This window comes from Sceloporus undulatus, chromosome 1 (genome assembly GCF_019175285.1).
Source record: "Sceloporus undulatus isolate JIND9_A2432 ecotype Alabama chromosome 1, SceUnd_v1.1, whole genome shotgun sequence".
NCBI lineage: Eukaryota > Metazoa > Chordata > Lepidosauria > Squamata > Phrynosomatidae > Sceloporus > Sceloporus undulatus.
In genome coordinates, this window is record NC_056522.1 from 20,031,869 (window position 1) to 20,048,239 (window position 16,371).

Here is a 16,371-nt window from a genome sequence, read left to right on the forward strand (position 1 = left end):
CCATGAATTGGGGCCAACTTGAGGGTAGTTAACAACAACAAAGGTGAAAGGAATGAAGGGGACTTCCAAATAAATATGGATCATAAGATGAGATCAAGGATGGAGAATGGCTTTCTTTCTCAGCACCAGAGCCAAATAAACCTTACTAGGCTGTAGTACAATACACATACGCCTCCACTCAAACCATAAGGTCTGTATGTGGCTCTTCTTTTACCTGTGAAATAGGTTGAGCTGAGGATAGTTGACTGGCCCAGAGTTATCTTGTGAGTTTCATGGCCAAGTGTGGATTTGAACTTTGGTCTTCTCAGTCCTAGTCCAACGCTCTATTAATTATTTATTTGACTTATACCCCACCTTTCTCCTTACAAGATCCAAAGATCCCAGATGCCCTACCATACTGACTCTCACAACTACAGTCAGCTCTCTGTATTCATGGATTCTTTATCCATGGATTCAACCATCCATGGCTTGGAGGTTTGTCTTTGCCCTTCTCTGAGGCTGAGAAAGTCACCCAGTGGATTTGTCTGCCCAAGCAGGGATTCAAACCTTGGTTTCCCATACCACAGGCACTCTCACAACTATAGGCTGCCACAAATGAGAATATGACTTCAACCCAAAATTTGGACATAGCATTTGTTCTGGACTATGAAAGGAAACTTATTCCTTAATACAAAGGAGAGCTAAATATTAGGCAGTGGATGTCACCACACTTACCTTTAACAGATCGACTCTGACTTTGTTTCAGAACTGAGGTTAAGTAGCAAGGAGACGAGGAACCACTGAAAGAGAGGAAAAAGAACCCTAACATTTACACTTGCTTTTATTAATTTCTCTATTTAACTTTGAGCCCCATTATCTCCCAGACTGGGACTCACAACTGATCAAAACAATTAAATTCAAAACCAAAACCAACTTTTACATTAAAACTTAATTCCAGAGTGATAATATTAAAACACAATTCAGTTAAATCAGTTGTAAAATAGAATTTTAAAAAAATCATCAGACTCAGCTGATAAAAATGAGACTCACTTCTGTTCTAACCATATTGACATTTGAAATCACAGTGAATTCAAAATGGTAGTGTTTCTCTTGCACTGGAAATTACATAACAAGTGAAACTACTCAAGCTGGTAAACAGAGAATCAGTTTCCAAACTTTCCTAGACTTTGTCCACATGGGCCAAATAACATTCACTCCAGTTCCTTAAAGTATGTATACCTTAAAACTGTTCTTAAAAACTCACTGTTCTGATGTTCATGGAAGATCCAGAACTCTCTGTTGCGATGCCAGTAGCTGTTCACACGCATGTCCTGCTGTATTGCCTGGCGCCACCTCAGCTGGTGTGAATTGCTCGGTCTGAAGTCAGAACAAAGTGCCCAGCCAGAATAAGATGCTGGACACTTTATTCTGATCTCAGAGCAACCAACTCACGCCAGCAGCAGTAGAGCCAAGCTGCACAGCAAAACACGGGTGCTGTGGAAGGAAGTGCCCAAGATAATGGGAGACATCAGTATTGGAAGGAAGTGCCCAAGATAATGGGAGACATCAGGTCAATTCAGGACCAGAATACTCTGAACTGCTCCCCGATTCTGACCATCTGGACCTAGAAATACTGTTCAGACATTTTTTTTAGAAATGCACCTAGCTGGACTATTCCCATACATTTCACTGCCTGAAACAATGGAGAAAATGGCACCCCTCCTATTTACAGAAGGTGACTAAATTAGCGGTGGGACCTCACTTTACCATAGAGTCTGCCACCACTTCTGAGGGAAGCAGATCAATTTAGAGGGTACAAGACAAGTTCTGTGGACACAAAGATTTGATGTCCAAGAGAGGGGAACAACCAGGGGCTTAGAAGGTTACTCCTGGTTCCCCCTACTCTGAATCTGCTGCTGGATGTGTCTGCCTCATTCTCCCAAATGATAGAGCTGGCTATGACACCAAGGTTTTAAAAATGTGCATCTCAGCAATGAAAATAGGACAAAGGAGTGTTTTTTTAAAAAAAAAATGCTGATAAACACCCCAAAGGATGTTTGAAAAATATCTTCTTATCATTATTACTAACTTTTATGAATCAGATCAATTTTAACTTATCAACCTTATTGATCAGAGTGAAACTGAGACATGATTGTAGCTCCCATTAAGAAGGCCACAGTTCAATGGTGGGAAATGCACCACAATTCCACTAAAAAATTTTAAAGCAACTCATGACGTAGGTGACATGAATGGACCACAGAGAAAGTGTTATCCATCAGAACAGACAAGACTAGGGGGATTAATACTCTCATCTGGTATAAGGCAGCTTCCTACATTCATTGACTCTAACTTCAGGTCTTCCTAATCCTGAGTACTAAGGCTTTGTCTGCACTGGCCGGGACATTCCAGGACCAGCTCAGAGTATCCTGGCCCCAACTTCCCTATTATCTGTTCCCATGTCAGAACGGCTTTCTGCACAAGTGCCCCACTGAGCCACCTGGTGCATGCACTGCCACCATGGGTTGTTCGCTTCTGAGGTCAAAACAAGGTGCCCAATGAAGACCACATGTCTGGGTGCCTTGTTCTGAACTCAGATTGGGTGACTGGCGATAACAGCGAGTGCACACGGCGGTTCAATGAGACATGTGTGCAGACAGTTGACCTGGCATGGGAACTGAGGGCCCTAGATTTTCCTGGAAGATCTGGAATAACACGTAAGTTTTAAAAAACTGTTTTAAGGGTATTATACCCTGGTTCTAGACCTGCTGGATGTTGTCCTGACTGTTTGCACCAGAAGTGAGGTTCAGGTTGTGCATTGTCCAAATAGGGTACTGCCAGAACAGGAATGAAACAGATGTTTTAGCTTGTGCAGACAAAGCCAACAACCTCTCTAAATGAGCCACTGCACAGCAACTTTGTGCTCTTAACTTGCCATTCCTTTTTTCAGGCCCAGAGTTACTCTTGTCCTTTCATTCCATCTTGTTCTGAATCTAAATAATTAGATCCGACTTTAGTCTGCAGCCCTAACCAAACACTGACACAAGCTTTGAAAAAGCCCCTTCAGAAACACCAGAAACGTTCTCATGCAAATGTTTAAAAATAATATTTAGCGAAAAACAAAACAAAATGAAACAAAAATGCAAACCTGGCCTTTGGGTCTCCCTTTTATGACTTTCCCAAAAGTGATTTGAGCATAAGTTTGTCGTGAGCATCTGTTAATGAGAGCTCTTCTAGCAATAACAACAACAACAACAACTGCAACACTCCAAACTATTTTGAGAAGAGGGACTGAAGAGTCATGTGCCCTTCCTGCAGCCATACCCAAAATCTACCCCAGGGGAAATATTTCATTCCTTTCAGCTGTCCATACAATTTTAAAAGGCCTCATCATCACCCTAGAAGCAAGACTTGTGGGACACGATGGCCTTTAATTCAACCCGATGGTCCGATGTCTTGTTTGTTTGCAGAATGCTTCTGAAATTCAGAGCTTGGAACAGTTACTTTTAATGAGTAACTGTAACAGCGAGACATGGACATGGATTCTGGGACTTTAGAGTCCAAAAAAGGTAAATTTTCAAAGCTCTGAATTTCATGTGGGTTGGGGGAGGGGCTTTTATCCCCCCCCCCTCAGCTTTGCTCAAATTAGGCAGAGGGTTATAGCATACCCTCCAACTATCTCAGTTTGTAAGAGATAGTTCCAACTAATCTTCTGTCACCCAACTTTTTCAGCTGCTTCAAACAGCCAAAATAAAGCTGCTTCGAGTCACAGTGGAGGTATGGTGTTTGAATGATGCATGCGTCCTAAGAGTCCAGAAGCCACACCAAAGCTGCACTCCAGTCCTTAGGGCTGGAGCGTGGCTTTGGTGCGACTTCTGGACTCTTAGGACGCATGCATCATTGAAACACCATACCTCCACTGTGACCCGAAGCAGCTTTATTTTGGCTGTCTGTAACAGGCCAATATGTTTCAGTTTCTCTTTCCTCCTCCCACTTTCCCCCTTTGTCTTCACCTTACTAAAATTGCTGCAAACTCTGTGAAATGTTCAAGGGAACGATATGGATTGCCTGCTGCTACTGTGATGCATCTCTGACACTTCATTTTTTAAAACAAAATTTTGAATTTATTTTTTACCTTTAGTGGGGTCAACTATTAAGCTATTGTTGCCTTCTTTTGTTTGTTTGTTGTTGTTTTTTTACAAAATCTCAATTGTTACTATATTTTAATATTCTTTTGCTAAAACTCCCTTATAAGATTTCAGGAATGGTGGGATAGAAATCTCTTATCAATCAGTATGTTACCAGCAGTTCTTGGCCTGAAGGAATAGCACCCGCTTTCAAAGCCAGGCTGTGACATGGGGAGAGATATAAAATACAGTGCAATGTGTTAACCTCTAAGGCAAGAGTGGGCAACTGTGTAGGGTCCAGAACATGGCTGGGACCAACTGCTGAACCAGAGATGGAGCAGGTTCCAGAGCCACATGTTTCTGAGATAGACCAGAGTGTAGTATCAGCTCTGGCAGGGAGTCCTTCCCATCCAGATATAGAAAACCATTTACTGCTACCTACCTTTGCCGAGCAGAGACAACAAAGGGAGGGCTTGAGGGGGTCTCAGAGGATTTATAGGACACAGCAATTAATTAAGCAGAACTGATCTATAAATTCTTACTCCTGCCCTCCAGGAGTTGTTCGAGATTATCTGACCTACCTGGCTCCCTGTAGTGTTCCTGAACTCAGTACTTGACCTGGAATGTGTTTGTTGATTCTGGATGCATTGCTGAACTCTGTTTGAGACTTAATGTTTGTATTTACTAAAGTAAAGCAAGTGCTGAACTGTATATTGTTCTGTGGCTTGGCTTGTTCATTAGCTGCTGGCTATCAGCTGTGTAGCAATCAACCTTTGACTGCCCAGATGGTGTTTGGAACAGGGGGTCAACTGCGATCCCTGTGTAAGTCACATCCCTCCCCTTACAACTAGCTCAAGTACTTCCATTTTCCTCTGTAGTCCCTCTCAAGAAAAGCAACAGGAAGTCATGATGTGACACTTCCTGATGCCATTTTTGACAGGGACTGAAGAGCAACGTGGAGATATTTGGGGTAGTATGGCATTGTAGAGTAAGCATGGCATAGTGGTTTGAGTGTTGGACTAGGATTCTGGAAGGCCAGTGTTCAAATCCTTGCTCAACTATGGAAACCCATGTGTTGGCCATGGCAAGTAACACTCTCTAAGCCTCAGAAGAAAGCAATGGCAAACAGTCTCTGAATAATTCTTGCTAAGAAAACTCCATGATAGGGAGATTTCTGTAAGTTGGAAATGACTTGAAGGCATACAGCAATAAATGGGGTACTTAAGACCTTTTGCATACAGAACACATGCTTTCAGTGAGTTATAGGCTCTCTCACCCAAATGAGAGACTTACAGGGATAGACAGATTTACCAAGGATAGAACTATTGTTTTTAAATATCAAGCCTACCTCAATGGTGATGCCGGTGGGGTATAAAACGCAAACGCGGAAGGAAATGGTTGCTTCTTCAGAGCTTGTATAAGGTTTGGTTTATATTCTGGGTCCACACACCATAAAGAGCCTTTACCATTTACCTAGGAAATAAATAACAAAGCAGGGGTCCTGGTTACAAAACGATTCTCAAAATGGGTGCAGTGTCATTCCAGAAAACATCCTATTTTGCAAGATTCCTGCATCAAGGTTGAATTAGATGGTCTTCGAGAACCCTTCCAACCATAAAACCCCTGTGCCTCCATGGAAGTATTGCTCCTTCCATAGCTGATCAACTCCAGGATGTTTCGACTTCTAGACAAAGTAAAGATCACAGTTCTCATTTGCAAAAAATATAAATAAACATTTGCTTTGGCACTTTAAAGACTCTGGGCTGAACACAGGTGACAACTGCACTGTGGAGGACATGAGAGAATAACATAAGCTTAGAACTGGATAGGGTAACTGTCCTCTGTTCTGAATAGTCAGGGTAACTGTGGCAACAATTCCCCTGGGTTGAAAATGCTCCTTCTTAATGCCAGGTTCGTGAATGAGAAAACAACTGCTATTCAGAACTTAATCTTGGATAAGCATGCCAACCTGGTGTGTATCACAGAGGCCTGGTTAAACTCTCTCAGCTTTGCCCACCAGGTTTCTCTGTGCAGCAGCAAGCATAATCTGGAAAGTGGGAATGGTCTATCATGACTCCATCACCCTGATCAGGTGTACCATCCCGCAGTCTGAAACGTTTGTACTGCCTACCATACAGCTTAACAGTCTCATGTCCTGAGGTAGCCAGGATGATCTCAGGATTGATGGTGGAGTCCCCTCGGCTTATGGTGCTGCAGGATTTCAACAGTATGCTGAGACTGTCCTTTCAGGAGTAGCTCAGGACTTCATGTCCACTATGACTACCATGTGTCTGTTGTATCTGGCCCTATTTATGCTGCTGGGCATACTCTAGACCTTGGCCCTGCCTGCATGGACCAAATAAAATGTAATCCCCACAGCAATGTCCAGATGACACACATTTCAAACACTGGTTCTGGTGCAAACTGTCCAATGCCTGGCCAGTTCACCACTGAACCAGCTCAATACCACCCCTATAACTTTTTGGGTTGTTGTTGTTATTGTTGTTGCATATGTGTGTGCGTTCCCAGAAGATCCAGAGTCTTCCGTTACAAGTCGGGGCAATTGTTTACAATACATCCTGCTGTGCCATCCACCGGTCACTTGCTCTGAGGTCAAAACAAGGTAGATAGCCACATGATCAATGTTGAGTGCCTTGTCCTGACCTCAGAGCGAACAACTCGCTGAGAGGGGAGGGCAGCACAGTGGGATGCATGTGCCACCCAGTGTTGCAACAGTGGGCCCCAGGTAACAGTGGGATGTTGGGGCAGCTCTTGTTGTTTGTTGTTGTTAACTGTCCTCGAGTCGATTTTTACCCGTGGCAACCCTGTAGATCTTCAAGACTCCCTGGCCTCCATCGCTCTGCTTACTTCTTGCAAATTCATACCTGTGACCCTCCCTAGCAAGCTTTTGGAAACTGATGTTAACCAAAATGATTTTTTATGGTGCTTTACTGCTTTTCAAGGTCTCAACCCTGCAAATTCAGACTCTTTTTTCAAATACATTTGGATTATGGGGTACCACTACTGGATATACAGCCAGGTTGGAAAGTTTATTTCCCTTAGAATTAAAATGTTTTGCAACAGGTTGTTTCAACTTTTTGATGGCGATTGTTGATTTATGATTCCTGAATCTTGTGCAAAGATCAGGGATTCCCCACCCATCATATTGTACACTGCATTGGGGCTCTGGTATTCGATCACATATGTGACATTGCTGGAAATACAAGTCATGTTTAGTTCAATGTGATAGATTACGTCTGTACTTCTGCTTTTAAAAGTTGCTGTTTCATGTAGACTTGTACAAGTGATGTAGCACTGCATAGTGTTTTGATTGATTGATTGATTGAAATGTTATTTATATACCGCCGTTCCTATGATCACGGCGGTTTACAAAACAAAATAAAAATACGATACAGTACAGATTACAGATTCTCCCCCTGGAGAAACGCCGCTCCGGCGGTAAAGAAGAGTCCTTCTGGGCCGCTCCTGCAGTGTTGTGATGTGACTGGCATTTTTATTGTAATTCTCACTAGCATCTTCTTTAGAGTAAGTTTTTGAAGAAAGGAACAATGGGAGGCTTATTAGCTTTGGAAACTTAGCTACAAAGGAGTAAGCTTTCTTTAATTTGTAAATTGTAATTGGGAGATGATGGGTAAAAATCAACCACAAAAAGTATACAACTGCCCTGATTTTTTACTTTATCTTTTTTTGTAGAAGAAACAAAATATATGAAATCTTATACATAAAAGTTTCATATGTTATATATGTATCTGATTTCCAAAAGTGGCTACTATTCAGCCATTTCAATATAAATCAACACTTTTTAAAACCCCAGTATACACAACAATTGCAAATTCCATAATGCTAGGTTTTAATAAAAAACTATCAAATTTTGAATAAATCAACTTTCTACAAATCCTTGTCAGAACACCATGTTGATAGTCAACCTCCTAGAAATCCAAAACCAAGCAGGCTTAATATGGAAGTCTCTAGTCCATGGACAAAACCCTACCTTTTGTGTTACTGTGCATCTACACTGTAAAAACAATGCACCATTTTAACTTCCAGGGCTCCATTCGACAGAATCCTAGGATATGTGGTTTTGTGAGCCACCAGCACTCTTTCTCAGCGAAGGCTAAAGACATTGTAAAACTAAAATCCCAGGATTCCATAGGATGGAATTACAGCACTTAAAGTGATGTCAAACTACACTATTTCTACAGTGTAGATGCACCTACCATCTGACAAAAATACAGTGAAATCACGGGGAGAGCATCTAGGAAATAATCCTGTCCAGCTCACTTCTTACATAAGGGGTAAAATGTAAATAAATTACACAGTATGGACTGTTCCTGTTCAGATTCCAGATGGCCACCCAGTCCCACAAACATCCTACATATTCCATTCTGCTGGCCCCCTAGTTTTCCATTTTTACCCCACAAAAAATAAACCGCATTTCCCAGATACTGTATACTGATTTGAGCTGGGAGATGCTTTCCTAGATATTTGTATTCCTTTTATAAAATACCGTATTTCATTGAATGCCCTCTTGTTTCTTAGCCGTCCTGTTTTGGCAAAACAGACACTGACACTCAGCACCTGAGCTTGCTGTCAGAGGAAGCAATTTTCTCCCTGCTCACAAATGGTGATTTTTATGCTTTTTATGCTTGAAATTCACATCATACACACTTTTCAAAAGGTTTCTAGCTTTCACGCCCTCAGAAAAGAAATTCAGCTAACTAAGGCTGAATCTACACCGCAGAATGAAGGCAGATTGGCACTGCTTTTAACTGCCATGGCACAATGTAATGGGATTCGAGGATTTATAGTTTTGTGAGCTATTCCACCTTCTCAGTCAGACAGCTCTACTGCCACAACAAACTACAAATCCCAGGATTCCACAGCATGGAACCATGGCAGTTACAATCCCACTATGTGGCTCTTTGTGCTGTGATAGGGAACTGGCTTCACTCTAGACACCATTTTGTAGCTAACTTGAGCTCTTGAACCTTGGGATTCTAGAGCAATAAAACAAAACTGATCCTATAAGCCTTTGGAATATCAGAGAGACTGCTGGACAGAGAGATCCAAGATTCAGTCTCCACTTAGCCAGAAAACTTACTGGATTACTTTGGGATAGGGCTAACTTTTCCCAATATTGGCTTTGGCCTGCCTCACAGGTTTGTTGTGAGGATAATACAGAAAAAAATGCCCTGCCTGCTGCTTTAAAATCAGTGGATAGAAGGGGGAATAAATATAAATCATAAAATATAAACCATAAATTAAGGCTGAACGCTTCTCTCTCCTGGTTTACTGGACCAAAGCCAGGAGAGCCAATGGTGAGGAAGCAATAAGAGGAGTTGCAATCCAACAATATTTAAAGAGCCACACGTTCCCCAAACCTGGCCTGGATCTTCCTCTTGTCTTTAATTCAAAGGCAAAGGGAAATTTGCATGCATATTTCAAGCAACTTCTCAGCATCAAAACACTTGCTGGCAGCAAGCATCATTTAGAACCAACTAGCGCTTTGAAAGCATTGAAAGATACGATTAATAAGTAATTCCTTAATAGCAGGTTTGCTTGCTAATTGGATTTTATGTGGAGTGGTCTGGTGTAAAAGGGTGTTTAAGGCTTATTGCAAGGCATTCATCCACGGTGATCCCTTTCTTTAGGCAATGAATTAACAGATGCTATTCCAAAAGAGGGCTGGATTTGTCCAATTTGTATTCTGGACTTCCTTCCAGATGTGATGTCGCTTACATGTGCCTGTCTATTTTTACATTAAATTATGCTGGGAATGATGGGCTAAAAAGAAATGTGGAACCTGTGGCCTTCCAGATGTTCCTGGGCTGCAATGTCCATTAGCACTTACTGCTGACTATTCTCTAGATAAGTTGATGGAAGCAGCATCTGGAAGGCCATAGGATCCTCACTCATTGACTAAGTCAAAGACTATGCTAAAAAAAAGTAGTGGTCCATGGACCAGGACCAGTTTGCCAGCCATCGGCTGCCAGTCTGCTGGTCTAGGATAAAAGGACATTTCTTGGAAAACTCCAGGAAGTTTCCAGGAAAAGAAAACAAATGGTTGTAGCCAATGGGCACAAATATGGTACCAGTCCCTGGCACATCAAGAACAAAAAGACTGCTGGTTCCTTACATCAGACAGTCTGAATAGCACTGTACTAAGAGATGCTTATTTCTATTTCTGTTTAAGATATATCCCACCTTTTTTTCCATTATGAAACTCAAGAGAATATCCATGACATCCCAAGGAATCTCCTATCTTCACATAGAAAAAGGACAATCCTGACTAGTTTTGGCATGGATTTGGATGGCATCAAATATCCCTCGGGTGTGTGCTGATCAACTCAGGAAAACTGGCTTTCACCAAAGTGTTACTCATTCTCATACAATTAAAATTCAACAATTTAACTATCTTGCTCTTACTTGGTGTTCCCAGCAATCTGCCACTGAAGAAAATGATTAGTTCTACAGCAGCTTAATCTTCTGACAGTGCTGATACATGAGGTATTTACAAAGCCCATTCACTAGACCCTGATTTACTTATTTTAGAACAGTTTCCAAGTGTGCCCATAACTCAATTTCTCTTTTCTTATACAAAGTCACATCTGGATTCTAAGCTGTTCCAATTCAATCCAAGGATAGTTTCTAATGTATATGTAGACACACACATACACACCTTAAGTCATGTAAATAAAATCATGAAAAAAATTAGGGTACTATCACATTTACTCACAAGTTTTCAGGGTATTTTCCAGGAGTTAAACTAGCTTTATTTCTTAATGGGAGATATGCTTTAAGGAGATTTGTAAACTATAAACACAAATTAAGAATGTAATAAAACAAAGAGAGGGCTTCATCACAGTGACAGAGAATATAGATTTTGCCCAGGTAGCCCAAGGTCCAGTTTGTCGAATATCTAGTTAAGGATTTTGTGTGGCCAGCTATAACAGATGCTTCAGTAAAGCCATAGCGAGCTGCCATTTTGCTCATTACATAAGGCAGCTCCACGTCCCAAATGTAGTACCGATTCATGTTAGTTGGAAGAATCTGGGACTTTGGTTTGAAAAATATAACTTTTCCAGGCTCTGAGTGTACGTAATCTTCCTACCTGGTCATTTATACTCACCGTCAGGCGTGAAACTAACTAAGCCAATGACATGAATCTAATTCTTCCAACATAGCTGTTTTTGTCTTGGTTAGTACTAGCTCCCAAAAATAGTATTCTATGGTGAACTTGCCACGGGTCAGCGTAAGAGGGGCGTCCCAAAGAAGAGATACAAGGACTCCCTGAAACAACATCTCAGGCTTGGCCAAACTGATCACCACAATGGTCCGCCCTGGCCTCGCATTGGGAGGCATGGAGACGCACTATCTACGATGCTGCAGTCTTTTTTGAAAGTTCACGCCGAATGAGTCTCGAAGAGAAATGACAACGCAGAAAGAACCACAACCCAGAAACATCACCCAAGGAGACTTTCTGCTGTGCTTTCTGCAACCGGGCTTATATCGGATTGGCCTTTTTAGTCATCAACGCGCTTGTAGAAAGCGTGGGATGAGTCCTTCCTGAATCTTCATTCATGAAGTAAAGCCAGAGAGAGAGTACCAGCTCCACACAAGCATCAGAAGTGCGTCTGACTAATTTCAAAAGACCCTAGAATGCACTTAGGATGACAGATATAGCTGTCTTTTGGAAGACCACATACCTATCCATTCCTAACACAAGTAGATTTGCTATCCATAATGCAACATGGATGCTGGTCTACCTACATTACATTTTCCCAACCTGAAGCCTTCCAGATATTTGGGGCTAATGTTTCCATAACCCCAAGGTAGTATGATCAATGGCATTAAGTATGGGGGAGACTGACTTATGAGAGCTGATGTGGAATAGCGGTTTGAGTGTTGGTCAGTGTCTCTGAAGACCATGGTTCGATTCCCAGTTCGGCCATGAAACCCACTGGGTGACCTTGGGCATGTCACATGCTCTCAGCCTCAGGGGAAGGCAGCAACAAACCTTCTCTGAACAACTTTTGTCAAGAAAACACCATGATAGCTTTGCCTAAAGGTCACCATAAGTCAGAAACAACTTGAAAGCACACAACACCAACAAGACCAACTGACATGGTGGCCAAATAGTACTCCCCTCATTATTAAATAAACACTTTAATATATACTGTACTATGAGAAATGATTGCAACATTACAAATCAGGAGCCAAAAACGAGTATGAAAGGACAGGTTGCTTACCTGTAACTGTAGTTCTTCGAGTGGTCATGCACATCAAAACATAATGTTCATGAGTGGCAATGCCTTACAACACTGTCAGTGTAATTAAATACAATTATGTCAAATTACTTATTCTAGTCAATATCACCATAAGTTTACTATGGCTGCTGCCACACTGCAGAATTAATGCTGTTTGAAACCGCTTTAACTATTACAACTCCATCCTATGGAATCCTGGCATATGTAGTTTGTTGTGGCATTGGCGCTCTCTGACAAAGAAGGCTAAATAGCTCACAAAACTACAAATTGTTGAATTCTACAGCAATGAACCATGGCAGCTAAAGTGGTGTCAAACGGCATTAATTCTCCAGTGTAGATGCAGCCTACTTGTTCTTAGGAATATGCACCTTGGGATGCTCTAGCTAGAGATCCTGCATTGAGCAGGAAGCTGGACCTATCGGTCTATAAGGCCCCTTCCAATTCTATGATTCTGTGATTCCATATATATCATTTTCCTTGCAATTAATATAGTTAATAAATGAATACCAGCAGTTACAGAAATCATTGCTTATCAACTGCGATCTGTTGACTCATACATTTAACTTGTTAATTTGTTCACAAATGTCAAGACTGTTTTGTAATAATGGTGTTAATTTCCCAAATCAGTTGTGATGGAGGGATTTTGGAATAAGCTGGCAGGCCATCCAATAAATTAGCTAAACAAGACTAACTGTACAAACACACACCATCCAGAGCTCCCTAATTAACCACTAGCATATTAACAATGCCAAGTACAGTCCACCCTCCTCACTTGTGGCTTTGACTTTTGCAGATCTGATATTTCACAGATTTAACTGGTATGTTCTCTCTTGGAATCTCTAGGTCCTCAGCAAGACTCTGCTGAAAACTTACCATACACTCATGCTGGAGGACCTAGATTCCTGGAGAAAACACTTCTCTAGGCATTTGTAGATCCTCCAGCAACCTCTCGCTTGGATTTCTGTAATGCGCTCTACATGAGGCTACCTTTGTACCAGGTTCGGAAGCTTCAGTTAGTTCAGAACACTGCAGCCAGATTGGTCACGGGTACTTCAAGATTGGACCATATAACACCTATATTAAAATCTCTCCACTGGCTGCCTATTAGCTTCCGGGCGCAATACAAAGTGTTGGTCGTTACCTATAAAGCCCTACATGGCTTGGGCCTGAGTTACTTGAGGGAGCGCCTCTCCCTTCATCAGTGGTTCCCAACCTTCCTAATGCCGCAACCCTTTAATACAGTTGCTCATGTTGTAGTGACCCAAGCTCATGAAATTATTTCCGTTGATTCTTCATAACTGTAATTAAATAGGTGTTTTCCAATGGTCTTTGGTGACCCCCATGAAAGAGTCATTCGACCCCCAAAGGGGTCCCGACCCACAGGTTGGGAATCACTGCCCTACATAATCCACCCCGCACCCTCAGAACAACAGGGAAATATTTACTTGAATACCCCAGGGTAAAACTAGCAGCAACTTATCAGAGAGCCTATACGGCGACAGCCCCTACCAACTGGAATGCACTTCTGGAAAAGATCCGACTCTGCCCCACATTGGAAGCCTTCAAGAAAGCATTGAAAACCTACCTCTTTCAGGTAGCATACCCTCCTGATTCTCTTTAGAGATAGCATCCTAATTAAGATCAGGATGTCCAGCCACAACTGATAGTTTTAACTGCTTTGTATATGGTTTTTAGCTTTTTATTGAATTGTATGAAATTGCTGATGTAATTGTTGTTATTGTATTGCTTTGTACTGTGACAGGTGTCACATAGCTTGTATAGTGTGAACCGCTTTGATCTGGAGGAAAAGCGGTATACAAATAAAAGTTTTATTTATTATTTATTATTATTTAAATAAATAATTCTAAGGTCATATTCTGACTGATGTTGGCCATATACTGTTGTATTATTTTAAATTGTTTAAAACATTTTTTATCTTTTAACTGTATTTTATTCTTTTAACATGCAATCTGTTTTATTATTATAATAATGTAATTATCTTTTAATGTATCACTTTTGAATGTTTTTAATTGTATTATTTCTTAATATTATAAGCCACTCTGAGTTACAGTTTTGAGGAAAGGGAGGGAGGGAGGGAGGGATGATGATGATGATGATGTGTTGGAGGACCTAGTGATTCCTAAAGAGGTGTTCTTTTAGGTTAAAAAAGTGGGTTTTTAAACTGCCATTTTTCCATTTTCATGGAGGTCCTGTGTCCCTAACCCCGGCGAATTTGGATGGCCCACTGTACAACAAAGAAAATAAACTTTTTAAAGTGAGTGCTTGAGCCAATGGTTAGAGCACAGAAGTGAGATTTGGGAGAGCCAGATTCCAGTCCCCACTCTGTTATGACTCTCACTAGGTGACCTGGGTCCAGTCAGCCTAAACAACTTCATAGGGTTGTTGTGAGCAAAAAAGAGAGCCATGTGTTCTGTCTTGAGCTCACTGGAGAAAAAGCAGAATATAAATGTAACTCATAAAAATAAATAATAAAAATTTTATTTATATACCGCCCTTCTATATAACCAGGGTGGTGTACATCTTAAAGAATACAAAATTACAAATAAACAAAGCAAATACAGATACTTTAAAAACAATTAAAACAATTCCGGCCAGCTTGCCATTGCTGACGTAGGGCTGGGGAAAGCTAGTTGGGGCCTATATCGGGGAATGCAAGATTAAACAGAAAGGTCTTCAGCCCCTTTTTGAACTGGGCTAGGGAGGTGGCCGAGCGGAGCTCGTTGGGCAGAGAATTCCAGAGGGTTGGGGCCGAGATGGTAAAAGACCTCCTGGATGTGGAGACAAGTCTGGCCCCTGGAACACTCAATAACTGCTGCCCAGATGTTCTGAGGGTGCGGGATGGATTGTATGGAGAGAGGCGGTCCTCAAGGTATCCTGGGCCCAAGCCATTTAGGGCTTTATAGGTAATAACCAACACCTTGTATTGCGCCCGGAAGCGAATAGGCAGTCAGTGCAGTTATTTAAGCACTGGTGTTATGTGACTGGCTCTGGGTGTATCAGTAACCAGTCTGGCTGCCATATTCTGCACTAATTGTAGCTTCTGGGTATGGTACAAGGGTTGCCCCATGTAGAGCGCATTGCAGAAGTCCAAGCGAGAGGTTACCAGAGCATGTACTACAGTTTCAAGGTCCCTCCGGCCCAGGTAGGGACGCAGCTGGCGTATCAGCCGAAGCTGATAACAGGTACTCCTGACCGTCGCATCCACCTGATAATAATAAACACTTTGCTGTGAACATGCAGATGTAAAAGACTGCTAACGTTTCTTGGTACATGTAGAGCCTCTGGCCAATTGGGGAAAGTTACTTTTGGGACAACTCTTAGCATCCCAAGTAGCTAGGCCAGCTGGGGGATTCGGGGAGATGTAGTCACCTAAAGGAACTTTCTCAAGCTCTGACAGTAGCAGAGCTGCTCCCAGCAGATAGACACAATCTATTCCATCCAGGCAGGTTCTCCTCCGTCAGTATTTCCCAGTCTTTTCCATCAGGACCTAGGTAGCATGGACCTCTGGATGATGTGGAACTGCAACTCCCATCAGCTCTAACCAGCACACTCAATGATGTTGGATGATGAGACTTGCAGTCCAACATCTGGAGAGCCACACCTTCCTCCCCTTTGTTTTAAATAAGGGTTCCAGTGATGTCTACCTGCCAACCAGGGACAAGAAAACAGAACAAAATCTTTTATTTTCCCCTTGCGCTCTTTTGACAAGCCAGTTTTGAGAGATTTGAGCCTTGTCTGCACTGGGCAGGATACTCTGGGGGCAGCAGCCCGGAGTATTTTTGTCCCACAGCTGCCTCGATCTCCTGCATTACCTGGCCATCTTTTTCTTAGCTTACACACTGTAAACTGCTTAGGGAGTGCTTAAGCGCACTGTCTCCTGCATTACCTGGCCATCCTTTTCTTAGCTTACATACTGTAAACTGCTTAGGGAGTGCTTAAGCGCACTGTCTCCTGCATTA

General features: G+C 42.0%; 1 protein-coding gene across 2 annotated transcripts in view; it reads right to left on the reverse strand.

Annotated features, from left to right (window-relative positions):
* FOXN2 (forkhead box N2) overlaps positions 1-16,371 on the reverse strand; it is a 60,221-nt gene that overhangs the window by 9,151 nt on the left and 34,699 nt on the right. For both annotated transcript variants that reach the window (XM_042473841.1, XM_042473848.1), the window contains exons 3-4: positions 5,452-5,576; positions 715-779 (exon numbers count right to left, since the gene is read on the reverse strand). In XM_042473841.1, the coding sequence (XP_042329775.1) occupies positions 715-779; positions 5,452-5,576 (190 nt within the window). The remainder of the gene's footprint in view (positions 1-714; positions 780-5,451; positions 5,577-16,371) is intronic.